The sequence below is a fragment of the Electrona antarctica genome (assembly GCF_951216825.1).
Source record: "Electrona antarctica genome assembly, chromosome: 21".
Taxonomy (NCBI): domain Eukaryota; kingdom Metazoa; phylum Chordata; class Actinopteri; order Myctophiformes; family Myctophidae; genus Electrona; species Electrona antarctica.
This window is the reverse complement of record NC_136802.1, coordinates 28,100,424-28,118,609: the sequence shown is the minus strand read 5'-3', so window position 1 is coordinate 28,118,609 and position 18,186 is coordinate 28,100,424. Positions and strand designations below refer to the sequence as shown.

At 45.1% G+C, this 18,186-nt stretch overlaps 1 protein-coding gene across 11 annotated transcripts in view; it reads left to right on the top strand.

The window, feature by feature from the left end:
* Window positions 1-18,186, top strand: part of sorcs2 (sortilin-related VPS10 domain containing receptor 2) — a 244,054-nt gene that overhangs the window by 184,183 nt on the left and 41,685 nt on the right. For all 11 annotated transcript variants that reach the window (XM_079491683.1, XM_079491682.1, XM_079491691.1 and 8 more), the window contains exons 4-8: window positions 2,860-3,024; window positions 7,715-7,788; window positions 12,553-12,617; window positions 16,824-16,942; window positions 18,028-18,117. In XM_079491683.1, the coding sequence (XP_079347809.1) occupies window positions 2,860-3,024; window positions 7,715-7,788; window positions 12,553-12,617; window positions 16,824-16,942; window positions 18,028-18,117 (513 nt within the window). The remainder of the gene's footprint in view (window positions 1-2,859; window positions 3,025-7,714; window positions 7,789-12,552; window positions 12,618-16,823; window positions 16,943-18,027; window positions 18,118-18,186) is intronic.

The following is an 18,186-nucleotide window of genomic DNA, read 5'->3' as shown; positions in this document are numbered from 1 at the left end:
TCCTCTTCTGGGAGTTCCCTGACCCTGGGTAACCTTCTCTGTGCTGCTGGCTCCTTGTAATTCACTGTGCACACAGCTCCCAAAGAACTGTGCGTTCGGTTCACACATACAGTGAGTATGCACACGTGCCAAGCGTGCATGGCTGCACATGTGTGCACAAACACAAGCATATTGTGAACACACATGCTTTCAAAAGTATACTGTGATGCCCCACACACACACACACACACACAGACATATAATGATATGATGAGTGGATATAGAGTGCCTGCCTACCTGAGCTGAGCATGGGTGGGGCATTCCAGCCTAATGAGTGATTGGAGAGCACCTGGGCCTGGTGCCTCCAGATGCCATAAATAGAGCGTCGCAGTCCCGCCTCCTACCCTGGACCAGGAAATGAAACCCAATGCATTTTTCCCATAGACATTTCTTAAAGTATTTATTTAAAGACGGTTACGCCGCGGACAAAGCCAACTCGAGTCGTGACAACTCATGACAACACAAACAATATTTTGGACCAAACAAATAATTACAAAGAAGAAAAACAACAAAAAAGTGTTGTAACCTGCCGTTTTTTTCTTCTTTATAATTATTTGTTGTTTGTTGTCATGATTTGTCACGACTCGAGTTGGCTTTGTCCGCGGCGTAAACGTCTTTAAATAAATACTTTCTGAAATGTCTATGAGGAAAATGAACGGAGAATCATTTCCTGGTCCAGGGTAGGAGGCGGGACTGCGACGCTCTATAGCCCTGCCCATACATGTCATTCTTGCTGAGAGTTCCAGGGAAGATAGACCTGCATCCACTCCCCTGCTTGTGTATATGGGGGCCATGCCTGCCTTAAATTTGTTCATTATGTTTAACTTATTCTTTCCATCTACACACGCACCACACTATGTCTCACACATCCACATTTACACTATTGATTCCTGACTGCACACCTCATAGGATCCTTAGCCTTATGTTCTGTTCTTCAGTTTATTCCTTTAGCTTTCTGCCATTAGGCCTAATTTAATAAATACTACTTGTGTTACACTTTTACACTGTCTCTTGCCTCCAATGTTTGTCATGGCCAAGAGCCAACCGTGACAACACACAGACATACATATACAGGGACGTCACGTAGCTGACCATTTGGTTGCCCTACTCGTGGGATATTTGTGCTGCCCCCCCCTCGCAACGAGAACACTGTGTTTCCTCATGCAGATCGGCTAGTTTGCAAGGACGCACACGCGGCCGCTCGTTATTACGCGGCGGAGCAGCGGAGACAATTGTTATTTTGAGGGTCGGCTTGGCACTTTTTCGCACATTTTGTTGCCCCCCTTGGCGTGTTGCCCTACGTGCAGTGCATATTGCGCGTATAGGTAGCGACGGCCGACGGCACTGTACATATACACACGTGCTCTATACACACTTCATGCAAGTACTGTATGCATTCATGGCCTCTTGTCCCTGCCATGTTTCCACCCTCCCGGTCAGCCCTGTTTTGCCCTGGCCTGTTGTGACTTTGCCCTGCTCTAATTCCCCTTGGCCAATCTCCTCTCCGCTCTTTGGCCTAGAAGAGTCTGATTGCCCTGAGTGCCGTCACCTGTGGAGACCAGCTGAGCCTGGTGACGAGCTCCAGAGACTATTTAGACGTGTCCTTGTGTGTGTGTGTGTTCAGTGCTGGATCTTTAGTTTGTAGTGTTAGGTTCCCTGTTTCTACAGTCAGAGGTTCAGTGTGTGCTCTTAGAACTGCTCTTATTTGTCAGTATCTTATCCTGCGTTTGATGTTTGAATTCTTGAGTTTTGAGTGCGTGCATATTGGTTCAACGTACACCGTCCGTGCAGGTTCAGGTTTGGGCTTAATTGGTTCTTATTGTATTTCATGATCGGTCGGGGCTGCATGTGCATATTAGTGATTTGTGTACATGGCAATGATTCCAGGCAGCTTAACACAATCTGTGCTAGCACGAGAAAATCTCGTGAAATAAAGCATTAATCCAGCATTACAATTTTTTTTTGTTTTTCTTTTTTTACACCTACATCCCGATCCGACGCGCACGTGGCCGCGCGCACACTTAATCGTCCTTTTTCTCCTCAAAATGAGACAAACTGCGATCTAAGAAAGTGAATCCATCGCGTGTCGACACGCGACATGCGACTCAAATATGGAGGGCTATCACTTCTGGGTCGGGGCGGAAGTGGTCTCTTCTTCTGCGTTTTTCGCGCAATTGCCTGGCACCGGCCAGTTGGCCTCTCCTTCTGCACCATACTCCTTGCTCTTTCGCGCGTTGTCGTTCACTTCCCTGTTTCCCCCGTTCACAAATAAAGGCTTGGCGCGCGTAATCTAAGGAGCTCTCCGTGGTTTTGACCAGATGGATATACTAAGCTCTTAATTTCTGACTTCAACATGCCTCTCGTTCAAAATATGAAGCGAGCGATCATCAGCGACCTATATCGTAATCTTAGCGAGGCAAGCAAGCAAAAATATGTCTCCCGTTTTTTTTCCGGAACGGAAGTGGGGGGGGGGGGGGGGGGGGTGGGGGGGGGCATATCTTCCCGGCACCCGAGCTTCTATTTTGAAAGAAATGTGATTGTGTTAATGTGTTTTCTTTAAAGACTCTGGACACAATCGTTGTGTTGCCGTCACGATACTAACAGCACTTAATGCTGATGGACCCTTATGTGGCTTTGAATATACATGGTGGTATATGTGGCCACGTGAGCGGACAATACATGTCATTGAAATGTGTGCAACATGGCAATATTGTTGTTGTCCCCCCGAGAGTAAACATCGACCTAATCACAGGACATTACCCTTCGCATCTTTGACATCTCTCTCTCTCTCTCTCTCTCTCTCTCTCTCTGTCCATGTAGGTGGTGCTGGTGAGTTCCTCCATAAACGAGAGGGACCAGATGTTGTTTATCAGCACGGACGAGGGCGCGTCCTTCCAGCGCCAGCCCGTCTCTTTCACCCCGGACACGCTGCTCTTCCACCCCAAGGACGAAGACAAACTGCTGGCCTACTGCAAGGAGGGAACGGTGGGTAGTACCGAGGAAAACTCTAAGCAATGCATGTAGAAAACCCCAAGACCCAGAATGGCTGGCCAACGTTGAAGCCGCCGAGACGTAGTGGTCAAAGCTGGCACTGCAGCCGTGCATTTAGGAAACCCTGTGAAGCTTGGGGTTTAAATGTGGTGGTCAAATGCGGAAGTAGAGCGTTCTTCCCGGGTGCTTCAAAACGCCACTGAGCAACTTCCATTGAAATGAATAGCTGCGCTCCGGTTCCATTGAAATGAATAGCTGCGCTCCGGTTCCATTGAAATGAATAGCTGCGCTCCGTTCTGCACTATTCCTTTACTCTATGAGAAAACCTGGAAGTCTCATGTTTCTTTCACCAGTGGTGGAAAGTATCTAAGTACATTTTAAGTACCGTACTGAGGTATTTGTACTTTACTTGAGTAATTCCAACTTCCAATATACCTACTCCACTACATCTCGGATCCAAATATTGTACTTTTACTCCACAACATTTATTTGAAAACTTTAGTTACTAGTTACTTTGTAAGTTTTTTATTATTATTATTATTAAAAAACATACAGTAAACCACTTCAGCCCCGTATACATTTCGGCCACAATGCATCGCGATGCGACGCATTGTGAGCTTGCAGATCCTCTATTTTCAAAATATTTTAATACATTTGAAAAAGTCAAATGGGACATTCTGCATAATTAGTACTTGTGACAGAGTATCTAAATTGCATATATACTAAAAGTGTGTGTGTATATATATATACACTTTTTATAATATATACACTTTTTATAAAATAATTGGATATGGTGAAAGACAGTGGTGGAAATAGTACCCAAACTGTATGTCATACACACAGCAATTATACAGTATGATTGTGGCTGTGTTTACACACTCTACGGCATTCACTGCAGAATATTCAAATGAGTCTTTGAGTCGGCGCCGGTGGGCATTTAAATTGTCCAACCAGTGTTTGTACTTTGATTCCTGAATACTAAAGAGGTTGTTAGGCACAGGTGAAAAACTCCCTACCTCTGCGTGATGTTGCTGTTGTTGAACACAATCTCAACAAGTGATCAACTGCATGCGCTTGGCAGCCATTCTCCATTACTCGACTGTTTCGCACACTGTCTGGAGATAATTGCTTCTAGTGTCACCACAGGCCACCGGGGCCCCAACGAAACATGGTGACTGGGGCAACGGAGCACTAAATTAGTGCTACATTGGCCTCGGTCAGGGGAAGGAAATGAGTCCGTCGGGGTGGAGGTCTATAGTCCTGAGCACCGAGCAGTGCATTAAAAATACTATCCAGAGCGGTGGTTGAGATTGTCCAGGCTGTGAAAGCCTTGTTCAATGCTATGTAATGCCTCTTTATAGCTCAAGCTGGGATACAAACCAGTGACATTTAAATGGTTTTCAGTCGAGGCGGTTAGTTTTTTACCTCCTGAGCTATTCTTATTGAGGGGCCTATTGAAGTCCCAAAGTGACCTGAGGTGGGCCACGACCTACGGAATGAGAAATGCTCTATTTCTTCCATTCAAACAGACGTGCTTTCACAATGTATGCTGACAGACAAATTGTGCTTTTTCCATGCGTTTATCGAAAACAGACTTTGAGAAAAGAAAATCCGACCACAAGTGAAGATTAAAAAAAAAAAACCTATACATTTATTGTTATAGTTACTGTACTCTACTGTGCTCTGTACTGTATTGTAGTGTACTGTGCCGCCCCTCGTCCGAAACGGTTGAGAAATGACAGTTACCATGTGGGGGTCTGTGTGGGAGTCCCCTGGGTGTCCGTGTGGGAGTCCCCTGGGGGTCCGTGTGGGGGTCCCCGGGGGAACATCCAGAGCCCCAGGAACGGCCCAGGGCTCGTACTGTAGTGTACTCTGTGCCACTTTACTCTGTGCTGTACTCTACTGGCCACTTTAGGTGTTGCAGCTTTCCATGCTCGGACATAGAGATACAGAGACAGACATACAGACATACGGACATACGGACGGACACACATAGCTCCGTACTGGAGCGCACGGAGGCACGGCTAAAAAAAAACACTGTTTTTGCGTCACCATGTGGTCTGAGGATGTTTCTCACATTATAAGCACTAGACCTGTACGTGCCCGTCGGCCACCGGCCTACTTGGGAACGATGCAACTTAGGAACCTAATAACACCTGTAATAGCACCTGTTTTAACTATCTGTCTGTGTCCCTTTTGTGCCCATACTGTATATGGAGATCTCTGTAGTATGCAATACCCGTTGTCATAGCACCCGTTTTAACTGTCTGTCTGTGTCCCACATGGAGATCTCTGTATCTGCCTGTCGGCCTGTGTCTGAAATGTAAACAGCACAGAGTACAAGTCCTTGTGGTCTTGTTTCCATTCCATGTGTCCTGGGAGTACAATAATTTATTTCAATATGCATCGCTTAGTTTCATTGCATGTTATGCATTGTGTGCATTCGATGTGGGTCCAATTACTCCTCCACTATAATTTGTGACAGCTTCTGACCGAGGCTAATTTTCGTTTTTTCATGAAAGCAGGGAATCATGGCTTCAAAATTACATATTGGTTGTTCAGTTTGACCCACCAGTTTTAGAGATATGTCTTGCAGAAAACAGCGAGTTGAGAAAACAGGCTTGAAAGGTTCACAGAAGTGGCTGTGGACTCTAACATTACACCTAGCTAGTGTACATGTTTAAGCATTTATTACATATTTACATGTCGTATTTCAGACATGCTCTAGTATGTGAACAGTCTGCCTGTGCTATTAACTCATTTTGGATTAAAAAAAATCAGTTTTTGCCGCCATGACTGTCTCTGTATCAAAAAGAGTCACATTTGCACATAATTAAACAAGAAATTCGATTAGGTTACTTTTAATCTCTTCAAACGATTTTCAAACGGTTTGGTTTGTTATAAACGTCAGAGACGTCCGCATACTTATATGCTTTTATACAACGTTCATATAAAAAACTAAATTAAGCAGATAAGCATCCTGAGTCATAGCCACGTTGACACCGTTTGTAATAAACCAACCCGTTTGTAAATCCGTCAAGATTTGAGGGAGTTATGACTGTTTTTGTTTGAGCTGCCATAGAACATACTGTACTGTAGCCCCTCAGCAAGATGGCCGCCAGGTGAACTATACGTCAGAGACTCCGCCTTGAGCCATCTAGCCTTATATAATATATATATATCTATGGTGTTGTCTACCGGCCAATGGGAATGTATGTATGTATGTCGGTGTCGTCCCTCGGCCAATAAGGGACCACCTTTTACACAAGTAGGCCATGCATGGCCTACTTGCGCAAGTTGGCACCTCAACAGAGTGCATTTCTAGTTAATAATGAATTGAGCTTGGTCTTCATTTGATGGACTGTGATATTCAAACAGACCTGACATTCTTGTTCCAAATGCTTGCAAAGAACATGACATGCAATAATGACATCAGCAGTTTTGCTGGGAGGGAGGACTTTCATATTCAGCGTGAAATGACTTACCAGTATATCTGATGCTCCAATGCACTCGCTATGAAATGAAGTGTCTTAATTGCTAAATTCAATTTGTGTCACACCGGTAGCTTTGAACCAAGAGCCAGACATGGGTCGCGAGAAGTTCTGAAAGGGTGGGAAGTTTGTATAGAGTAATATTGTGGAAGATTGGAAAATCCCACGCTCCAGTGTTCAAGATGTGAAGTCGTTAACTTAACCCATTCTGGGCGGGGACCCCTTTTGGTGCATTGTTATACTTTAGCTATTGAAAAATAGCAGATCTACAAGCTCATAGCGCGCCACTGAGTGGCACGCTACGAGCTTGTAGATCTGCAAAAAAAAAAAAAATCGTGAAAATGTGGCGCAAATCGTTCCCTGGAACAACATATTTTCAGATGGGGCTCGGAGGTCAATTACATATATGTTTGGGGGTCCTTGACATGAAAATGTTTGAGAACGACTGACATAGAAACATGGGTTTTTTCAGAAAACTGTCATGATTTAGGAAGACATTTGTAGAATCGTCCTCAGGTCTAAACGGGTTAAGCGAGACTGAGTCACTGGTGATTCGTAGTGTCATTGGCGCTGGCAGGTACATTGTACTCCACGGCAGTGATTCTCAACATTTATAATGTCAATGGCCCCAATTTGATATTCATTAGGATTAGGCCATACACCGCCATTGATCAGGGACAATTTGTATTACTACACATTATTTGGTACGATATGGTCCATATTTGGTCCAGAATTCCCTTACTGTCTATACTGTGTATATTGTAGATGCAGAGATAATAGTGAAGCATTAACTATAGTTGTAATAATGGCGAAGACGTTCTATAATTTACCTTGGGACCTCATGGAACCATTTGGGGTTCCCCAGACCCCATTTGAGGTAACCTGATTATCAGACTGTAGCTTTCTTGAAGCTTCAGTCTGACATTGTCTCCTGTCTGAGTGATTTCAAGGGGGAGGGGATTGTTCGTTAGACCCACCCCCACCACCGATTCTCATTGGATAATACATTTTTGTACCGAAGAAATTATAGGTTCACAGTGCAACACCAGACCAAGAGACTCAGTCCACTCAGAGAGTGGGCGGGGTCTTTGGGCTGGATCCAGGCTACATTTGAGGAGCATTGCTGTATGGTATTCTGTATCACTTGATAAAGCTTGTCTTGTCTGTCTGTCTGTCTCTTTCTGTCTCTGTAGCTCTATGTGTCCACTGACCTTGGGAGGAAGTGGACTTCACTGCAGGATCGAGTCACCAAGGACAGAATCTTCTGGTCAGTTACGGTCTTACTGTCATCACTGTCATCACTGTCATCTATGTACCAAAGCATCCCAGAATTATTTGCATGAACCAGCTCATACTTGATCAATGAAGTGATCCAGACAGACGGACAGACAGACAGACGGACGGACGGACTTTTTTTGTAATATTACTCCTACAGATTTTGTCGAAGCATCATGCCAATCGGTACACATTATCTCTATCGGTACACTATTTCTATCGGTGCACATCAGCTCTTCATCTATGGTCATGTGATCAAGGCGGATCTGTCACATTTTTCATTATTCCCTCGTGATTGGTTAACACCCCCAACGCCCAGGATGAAGTTCACCATCCTTTCTATTATTAACGCCCAACGCCCAGGACGAAGTATTGTCCAAAAGACAAAGTTTATTGATATTAGAACGGATCGCATTGCTCCACAGGCTAGGAGCGCCTGTTGGGCAATCCTCAATGTTGCATAAGAGTGAGACGTCATCGAAAAACTCCCTCCCCTGTTTAGCCGACAAAAATTAAAGTCTTAAAACATTAATAACTCGCGATCTAAATCATCCCGTCTAATTATGAAAAAAGATCCTGTGTTAGACGGCCAGTCGCTAGTCACGATAGATTTATTCCTCCCGTTGTTGTCGATCGAGTGGTGTGGCTATTGTTAGCTGCTACACACACATTCACAACAACAACCGGTCCGTCGGTAAAAGTGGTCCGTCTTTATAAATCGAATGGGCACTATAATGTAATGGATTAAATAACCCCGGGCAATTAAAGTGTTAAGATAAACTTCCAAAGTTTGCAGGAGTGTCCTGTTTTGGACAAAATGCCTCAAATCATGAAATCAGTGTCCGATTGCCGTGAAACTTTGCACGCACAAGGAAGAAATGCCAAATTCATTGGATCATGACACAATGTATATGCTATGTTTGTGCCAGATTACATTTTCTGCCATAGTGCATTTTCTTCAAAACACACTTTTTGCTACTACTCCTACAGATTTGTCAGGCGTGCGTGCGTGCGTGCGTGCGTGCGTGCGTGCGTGCGTGTGTGCGTGCGTGCGAGCGAGCGAGCGAGAGTGAGAGAGAGAGAGACAGAGAGATTAAGGGCTGTTCACTGAGAAAATGGGATGGAGGAGAGACAGAAGAGAAGTGGGGAGTCCTCCTCACAGTAGAAATAGACATTAAGTGGTCCGTAAATCAGGATAACGTTACCCCTCTTAATATCTGACTCATGCAGGAACAGAATATGCGACCCAGAGCTTGACCCCAGTTAAAATGATGGCAGCTACAGTATGTCCTTTGCCAGACTAGATCACCAAACGTGTGCGTGCATGCATTTGTGTGTGTCACACATGTACCCTACGTGTGTGTGTCCATGTTGAAAGAACAGTCTAAAGTCCAGCTCGTGACCCTATCGGTCATAAAACCAAACAGACAGAACCAAACAGCCAGTTCACAACATAAATCACATCCGCTAAAACCAATTTCCTTTCCGGGGGTGGTCTGGCCAAATCCTGACCTCAGCACTCATGAACCAAACCTCCCCACCCTCGTCCCCTGTAAAGTTCAGTGTAGCAGTGTTTCTAAAACTAAAGCCATCGCTCACCACCGACAGGAACTGCATGTCAAAGTGAGAAACGACAGCGTTTGTGAGATCCGAGCCGGCGTCGTGCTGTACACAGACGACCGATGAAGAAACTGGACAAAGGATTTACGAATGGCAGAGTAACAGGAACAGAAACTGATTCGTCATTTTCAGCCCCAATATCGTTCAGCCTTTTCCTCTGCCTTATTTACAGTATCTCTCTGTACATGTCCATCTCTGCATTTATCCCTCCCCGTCTGTCATTGTTTTAGCTTTCATTACACCTCGCCATCATCAATGTCTTATTTCTACCTTTTGAACTGTTTCTCCCCTTTGCTTCTTCGATAGAGTGTGAATGGCTCTCTGGGCAAGAATGTTACTTTAATTAACACAACAAGAACAGTGTGTCCCTTCAGCTGATATATTGGATAACGTCCTTTCATCCTTATCTCATCTCACCTTACGAGGCTAAAAGCCTGGAAAAGAACTACAGCCGAAAGTGTTTTTATGTTTTGTTTTTACCAATAATGATACGGTTAATCATGACCGGGGAATAAACGGATTTGTAAAGTGTTCATGTTAACTTCCTTTAGCCCTTTTAAGGGCGGTACTTCCTTTACATCCACTTGGAGATTTTCAGTAGCAGTTCTTGTCCAGCCTATAGATGGAATAGTTAAGCTCCTCCACACACCCGTATTACGTGAAATACATAGGTTTATTTTAAATGGTAAATGGTCCATTTATATAGCGCCTTTATCTAAGGCAGGGGTTCTCAACCCGTGGGTCGCGACCCCTCGGGGGGTCGCCAAATTATTTTAGGGGGTCCCCAAATTATTTTCAGAGAAAAAAGAAAAAGATATATATTTTTTTAAATTTTATTTTCACGATTTTTCTAAAATAGCAGACCTACAAGCTCGTAGCGCGCCACTCGGTGGCGCGCTATGAGCTTGTAGATCTGCTATTTTTCAATAGCTAAATTATAACAATGCTTAAAACACCAAAAGGGGTTCCCGCCCAAAATGGTTTAAGGTTATTGTAGCAGTCAATTTATATTGGGGGTCGGGAGGGGGCGGGGCGGGGGTCCCGAGACATTGCCAAAGCATTTCCGGGGGTCCCCGGCCAAAAACGTTGAGAACCCCTGATCTAAGGCACCGATAATCCATACACCGATGGCTGCGGAAACCATGCAAGGCACCAAGCAGCACACCAGGAGCAATTAGGGCCTCAGAGTCTTGCTCAAGGACACTTCGACACTAACTGTGGGGGAGCCCGGGTTTGAACTGACAACCTTGCGGTTACCATCCAGCCACTCGTGAGCCACCGGTTCAAGTTTTTGTTCATTCCTTCTCGCTTTCATCCCTGTTTCTTCTTCATCATCTTCTTCTTCTTCGTCCTCCTCATTGTTCCCTGCGCGCTCCAGTCTTCTGCCACGGCCTCCACTGCTAATTGCTCATAAAGGCGCTTTTATGGAGGAGGTTAACGAGGTCTTAAATCTCCACTCCATCTTCACCGGGACTGGGGAGGTTTCACAGACTGCATTGTGCGCCGCTAATCAGATGAAGCGCCTAGTTTACTACACACTGAAGGGCACGTCGTCGCTGCACCGCCGCGTATATACAGTATATATATATATACGGCAGTGTACTCCGACAAGACGTATTGAAATTCTTGGAAGTCTGTGATGCTACATTGGCCGTGACTGGATTTAATTTAGGTTGACATTTACAGTTCCATTACATTTTATAGTTTAGTATATCAGCATTAGCACGCGCTAACAACTAGACTACCGGTAAGGCTTTGCGTAAAAGCTGCAGTGTGCCAGCTGGGGCGCCTGATGGAGGGGAAAGGAACTGGTTGGAATAACGTGTTTCGTTCCACGCGCTACGTCCAACCCGGAGAAACTTCCCCCCCCCCCCCCCGTCAGGTGAAAAGAAGCTACTTGGACTCCTCACCCATAGAAGGAAGCATGAGGTCAGTCTGTTGCTCTCCCCAGGTTGGCAGAGAGAGGGTATAGAGCGTCGCAGTCCCGTCCCCTTTCATGACGACGCCAGGCCCATGGAAATAATTCCCAATGCATTTTTCACATAGACTTTTCAAAAAGTATTTATTTAAAGACCTTTTAAGCGTCATACAAAGCCAACTCGAGTTGTGACAAATCATGACAACAAACACAATATTTTGGACCAAACAAATAATTACAAAGAAGAGAGAGAATTACAAAGTGTTTTTCCGTTTTTTTCTTCTTTCTAATTATTTGATCGGCCCAAAACATTGTGTTTGTTGTCATGATTTGTCACAACTCGAGTTGGCTTTGTCCACGGCGTAAACGTCTTTAAATAAATACTTTTTGAAAAGTCTATGAGGAAAATCAACGGGGAATTATTTTCCGGGTCTCTTGAGGGGGTGGGACTGCAACGCTCTATAGTGCCCAGGATTACATTAAATAATTGACACTTGGGTGAAAAGATTGGTTACAAAAATCGTGGGATAAATCTTTTAGATAAGAAAAGCTGCAGTGTGCATCCCCTATACTGATAAACAAGGTGGCAGGTGAATTGCAATGCAATCTTTCTAAATCCCCCTCACCTGTGGTACTGTACCTTCCCCCGGCTCCCCAAACGTCTCCTATGAAAGTACACGTTCCCGATAAACCTCGGCAGCCGAAGTGTCGTGTGAAAAGGTAAGGTCGTTGAAATGTATCTACTGTTTGTAACGGTAAGTAATTATAGTAATGATGACCCTTCAGCTCAAATGCAGTTATTACGTCTTCATCTTGCACTGGAATATCTGCCATAACATCAGAGGAATGTGCCAAGGTGTTTTCCCCCAATCGATGAAGTCTAAACCAGAACAGCATCACATGACATTACGTAATACAAACATATGCCATCTAATGCAGGCTGTGCGTGCGTGCGTGCGTGCGTGCGTGCGTGCGTGCGTGCGTGCGTGCGTGCGTGCGTGCGTGCGTGCGTGCGTGCGTGCGTGCGTGCGTGCGACAGTCCCTTCAAAATGTGTCTAAAGCTGATGGTGAAAATGTGTCTTTAACTGTGTGTGTGTGTGTGTGTGTGTGTGTGTGTGTGTGTGTGTGTGTGTGTGTGTGTGTGTGTGTGTGTGTGTGTGTGTGTGTGTGTGTGTGTGTGTGTGTGTGTGTGTGTGTGTGTGTGTGTGTATATTACAGGTCTGTGTCTGACGTGGATGTGGACCCTGACCTAGTGCACATGGAAATACACGATCCAAGCGGAGGTACAGTGATGCCGCATTATGTTTTGATTCTTTTGCCTCTTTTCTTTTCTTATAGGGATTGTATATTATTTCTCTTTTGGTATTTTGGACCAAGAAAAAGAGTGTGGGGGAAATTCAGGCAGATTGGCTGTTCTGTTGTTGTTGTGGAACATTAGTTGTTCCTGCATGGGCCTGACTCCTGCTCTCCTGTGTCCACTATCTCCGTAAATACAGTCCACATATAATGGGGATGGAAAGTCTCATTGAACAAGTAACACTGTAATGTCTGTGTCCTCTGCATTCAGCCCTCCATAGCTACTATAGGAGCAGTGGGGCAGCTACTGAGCAGCACACTGGAAGGAGTCCGGGGTTAATCCTGTGCACTGGCTGGCTATAGGCCACACAAGCTCTGTAAACATATACTTCGCCCAGATGCGACACAGTGTGAGCTTGTAGATTCGCATATTATATATTGAAATATATTATAATATAATATATTATAATAATATTCAAATCGGATCGGCCCTTATTTGTCATATCGGGTCATATCGGTATCGGTGAATATGCCAGTCTAACCACCGATCCGACACAGGGGTAAGGGGTTGACACTATGGCAGGTAAATGAAATGTGGAGTTGCTTTGGAGTTGCCCAAACTGCAAGTGCACATTTGAGTGAGGAGTCTGCTATAAACACAACACGAGATATATATATAGCTAGATAGCTATAAACACAACATGAGATAATGACACTGGTATCGGTATCGGTATCGGCTAACACAGAAATTGAGGTATCGGGATCGGATCGGAAGCGAAAAAAGTGTATCGGGACATCCCTACTTTCAATCTATCAATAAAGGCAGAAAAAGCCACAGATAATGGCTGGGTTTCCCAAACAACACTTCTTACACCATGGTTCTGCACATGCCTGAGGCCTACCATACCAGGCCTCAAGCCTGAGGCCTGAGGCCTATACCAGGCCTGAGGCCACCATGGTTCTGCACATGCCTGAGGCCTACCATACCAGGCCTCAAGCCTGAGGCCTGAGGCCTATACCAGGCCTGAGGCCACCATGGTAAGAAGTGTTGTTTGGGAAACCCAGCCAATATCTTTAAAACAATGCCCCAAAAATATGCAACCCACAACTACCAATATTTACAAGCAACTTTACAGAAAAACAATCCCAAAGTCGCTTATAATAAGCAGACACGGTTCCGTGTCCAGGCGTTTTGGACTGGGGTAAGATGGCATATGGAGTGAGAATCTGCTCCGATTTTATAAAGTGCATCATTTGTTCCTGTCTTTTTTGACTGGGGAGGCCCTATTGTGGCGTTCACGTGCACACAATATTGCATGTTCTTACAATCACTTACAATCACTTGGGAAGACTGGCGGCAGAGATAGAGTTAAAGTCTAATTTAAAAGATTTAAAAGTCTTGCTCAAGGACACTTTGCTGCGATGGCACAATCAAACTGGGGAACCTTCAGCCCAAGGCAACCACCCCACATTCTAAGCCACACACGTACTGCAGCGGCAGACTCAAGGATTCAGTCATCATTCAGTTTCAGTCCAGCTTTAATAGACAGTACTGTGTAAAAATGACTCATGATTCAGTTTTAGTTAAGCTTCAATAGACAGCACAGTGTAAAAATGACTCATGGTATAGTCTGTATAGGTGCATTTCACTTGGCTGAGTCAACATGCAGGGCCTTCGTATGCCAAGGTACGTATGCGTAGGTACAACACTGATTTGTTTCGGAATAAATGTGATGATTTGGTACAGTAGCTCCCTGTGGTCTGTATAGTTACGACGTGTTTATTCTGCTTCAGTGACTTTAAACCCTGCCAACTTCTCGCCCTCTACTCCCTCACCTCGTCACCTCGCTCCATCTATCCTTTACTCTCTCTCTGTCTTTCTCTGTCTGTCTGTCTGTCTGTCTGTCTGTCTGTCTGTCTGTCTGTCTGTCTGTCTGTCTGTCTGTCTGTCTGTCTGTCTGTCTGTCTGTCTGTCTGTCTGTCTGTCTGTCTGTCTGTCTGATGGGTTGGTGATACAAAACTTAGATCCCATAGACCTTTTTAACAACACGTCGCACGCACGCACGCACTCACACACACACACGCACACGCACACGCACACGCACACGCACACGCACACGCACACACTCCCTCCCATGTGAGGAGGCACAGAAATGCTTGAAGTCCACAATGTGAGAGTTGTCATCCTGAACAAGACGCGTCTGTGTTTGTGCTGGGCTGAATCGGAGAGACGACAGCCTGTGTCCGGGACAGCTGCCCAGGCACTGAGAGCTCTTCCTGGAACTATGGGAGGCAGCACATGGTCCCCCTCTTCCTCAGAACACCCCCACCCCCCCACCCCCATCTCCTTGCTTCCGTACTCAAGACAGATAGGCGAGCGGGGCTGGAGCGGCCAGGCGTGCCGAGCCAATCTGTTCGCTATGTGCCCCCCCCCCCCTCCCGTTGTCACATGTGGCATTGTCAAGGTTAAACACGGCAGGTTAAAGGTGGCACGTGTCACAGAGAGAGGTTTCACTAGGGAAGGAGGACCATAGGCTGCACTCAGTCCAGGACCTTTCCCCCGCGGGCGTCTGTGCCTGCCCAGGTTGTAGTGCGGCAGGTTTCTGAATGGGACGGCGGTGTAGGCCAGGGGCATGGGGGGGGGGGGGGGGGGGGGGGGAGAGAACGAGCCACGGCCAGGGGCATGGGGGGGAGAGAGGACGAGCCATGCGGGCGTAAGTTGATGGATAGGACGGCTGGCGGGGTCTGTAGGTGCACGTGTCATTAGGGAGGATGATGTGAAGGAAAACATACTGTGGATATGCATGGCTGCACGCACGCACACACACACGCACACACAAGCCAATCTTTCTGCAAATTTTAATGAAATGAAAACATTGTCCATAAGTTTGTATGATTCAAAAGTTATTCACATTTGCGGCCTTTGTTTTTTCACAAACTAATTTTCTATTCACCATCTTCCCTTTCAGACCACCTCAAGTGGAGCGTGTGCGTGTGTGCGTGCGTGTATCGCAAGCTGGTATTGAACACTTAGCCAATCTAATAGCCTTTTAATGAGTCCTATGCCGTATGCTGCTTTGATTAAATGTCGGGGCATTTCAATAAATTAGCAAGTCTATTTGTTAGCACCACAGACCTCTTTAAACAAAGTGGAGTCGAGGTACAGGAAGGTACGAAAAAAGAAAAGGAAAATAATTGTTGTGGCATCTCACCTTGAGAGCTTGGAGGCAGATTGACTTCTGCTGTGTTTGCTTTGTTTGAATCTCATGTGTACTTGCATTGTGTGCACATCAGCTGAAGTGTATGCCTATGTCGACTATGCGTGCACAAGCTCCCGTGCGTGCGTGCGTCTGTGCGTGCGTGCGTGCGTGCGTGCGTGCGTGCGTGCGTGCGTGCGTGCGTGCACCGGTGCCTCTGTGTACTTACAGCACACAGTCAAATCTCATTTTACCATTCATGTGCATAGTTTGTGTACGTTTGTCTCCGAGGCTCCATTTTCTCGTGACCTCTGGAGAGGAGAAAGGCTGCTGAATTTCGGGGCTGATGTTGCTGATGTAGCTGCACCTCAGTGAAAGTCAATACTGAGTTAGCCAAGCAACAGGCAATACCCCCGATGGCAGTGATAGAGGAGAGCAGTAAAAAGTGATAGATTCTACAGAGAACCAGAGAGAATATAGTCAGAGCTATAAAGCTCTGACTATATTCTCTCTCTGCTGTCTCTCTGGTTCTTCTTACGTTTGTTCATAAATGCTGCCAGTGGCATCATCATATGTTAAATCATGTGACCCAAACTTCCAGACGTGATTTGGCATTTCCATTTTTCTCTTTCTCGTTTGCCTTCATTTATTTCTCTTTCTCTTATTCATCACTTTGCTCTTTCTGTATTTTCTTGTCTGTTTTGTCTTTCAAAGTCAAATTCGCTGTGGGTTTTAGATTGACATGATAAGGCGTATAGTTCCTTGAAAACAAACAAGTAATATCTCATAATCCAGATTTTCACCTTTCATGTGAAATGAAAAAAACTGAAATGCAATAAACGTGGGAATAAGAGCAGTGTCTGTGGCATGTTGTCAAATATATCATTTTATACGACCTCTTCTCAACAACACCTTCAACCATTCTCGTTGGATTTGTTTACGACGATGTGTTCTCTGTGGTCTCTCGTGTGTGTTGGTGATGATTGTCCTCTGCAGGCTTCCTGTATGTGACCTGCCTCATCCAGAACTGCACAGACAAGATGGTGACGGCTCAGTTCCTGGGAAAGATCGACCACAACTCGCTGTCCGTCCAAGACGATTACATATTAGTCAAGGTAGCTCATGCGCAAACACGCACACGCGTGTACCAGCATCCTCAGCCTCCGCTGAAACAACACATCGCTGTTTAACATCTTCATCTCAAACAACAACACATTTCTACCTTTCCTCGGAAACAATACATCTGCTTCTACCTGCTTTATTTGGTACATCATATTGTAGGAATTGCAAGAATGAAAGTATTACAATTGCTCATGTTTCTTCTCATGTCCATTTACTGCATACTCTATAGTCTATACACACACACACACACACACACACACACACACACACACACACACACACACACACACACACACACACCTCTTCCTTGTTCCCCCCCAACCCCCACCCAATCCCCTTTAAAGAGCCCATTATGACCCAAGAGAGTTAAGTTAACATCACTGTTTCTATACCGTTCATCCACATCATTCAGCACTACATGCTGACCTGATGAAGATCCTGGGAGATTGGAACGTTGTCGCATTAAGTAAAACCCTTTGCCTGAAACTGGTGTGCGGGCTCTACCTCTTCAGACTCCATCTTAGCCCATAGCACTTGCCGTAGTACTAGTAGACCTAGCCTCGATCTCCTACAGGCGTATGAAAAGGCTCAATTTATGTATCTTAGATAACATTTTTATGTAGACTTAGAGACCAGTTTATGTAGAGTTATAGCATGTTATGTAAACATAGCACTGTATAGTTTATATGCATAGTTTCATTATATAGATTTTCCACTGTTACGCTCTTAGCTTACGTATGATTAATGATAACTACTTTGTATGTATTTGATGTATTACCATGCTTTTTTATTCTTTGTTCTTGCTTAATGTAAATGGCTCTGGATTAAGAGCGTCTGCTAAAATGCCTAAATTGTAAATTGTACCTCCTTTCAGATTAGCTCTATTGTCTTGCTTTATAATATAAATAATAATATCACTTAAATCAATGATATAAGTGATATAATATCATCAAGCTCTCTCTCTCTCTCTCTCTCTCTCTCTCTCTCTCTCCCCCTCTCTGCCTCTCTCCTCTGTGATGTATTGAGTGGAAGAACACGATGGAACATGTTGCGTGGTGTGTTTTCTCAATCTCCCCAGGTGACCACGGGGAACCGCACCAAGCACTACGTGTCCTATCGACGTACCGACTTTGTCCAGATGAAGTTTCCCAAGTACGCTCTGCCCAAGGTAATGCTTCACAACCTGAAATAACCCCGAGTTCTTTCCTCAAGATGAAACAGAAATCAATTCAACAAC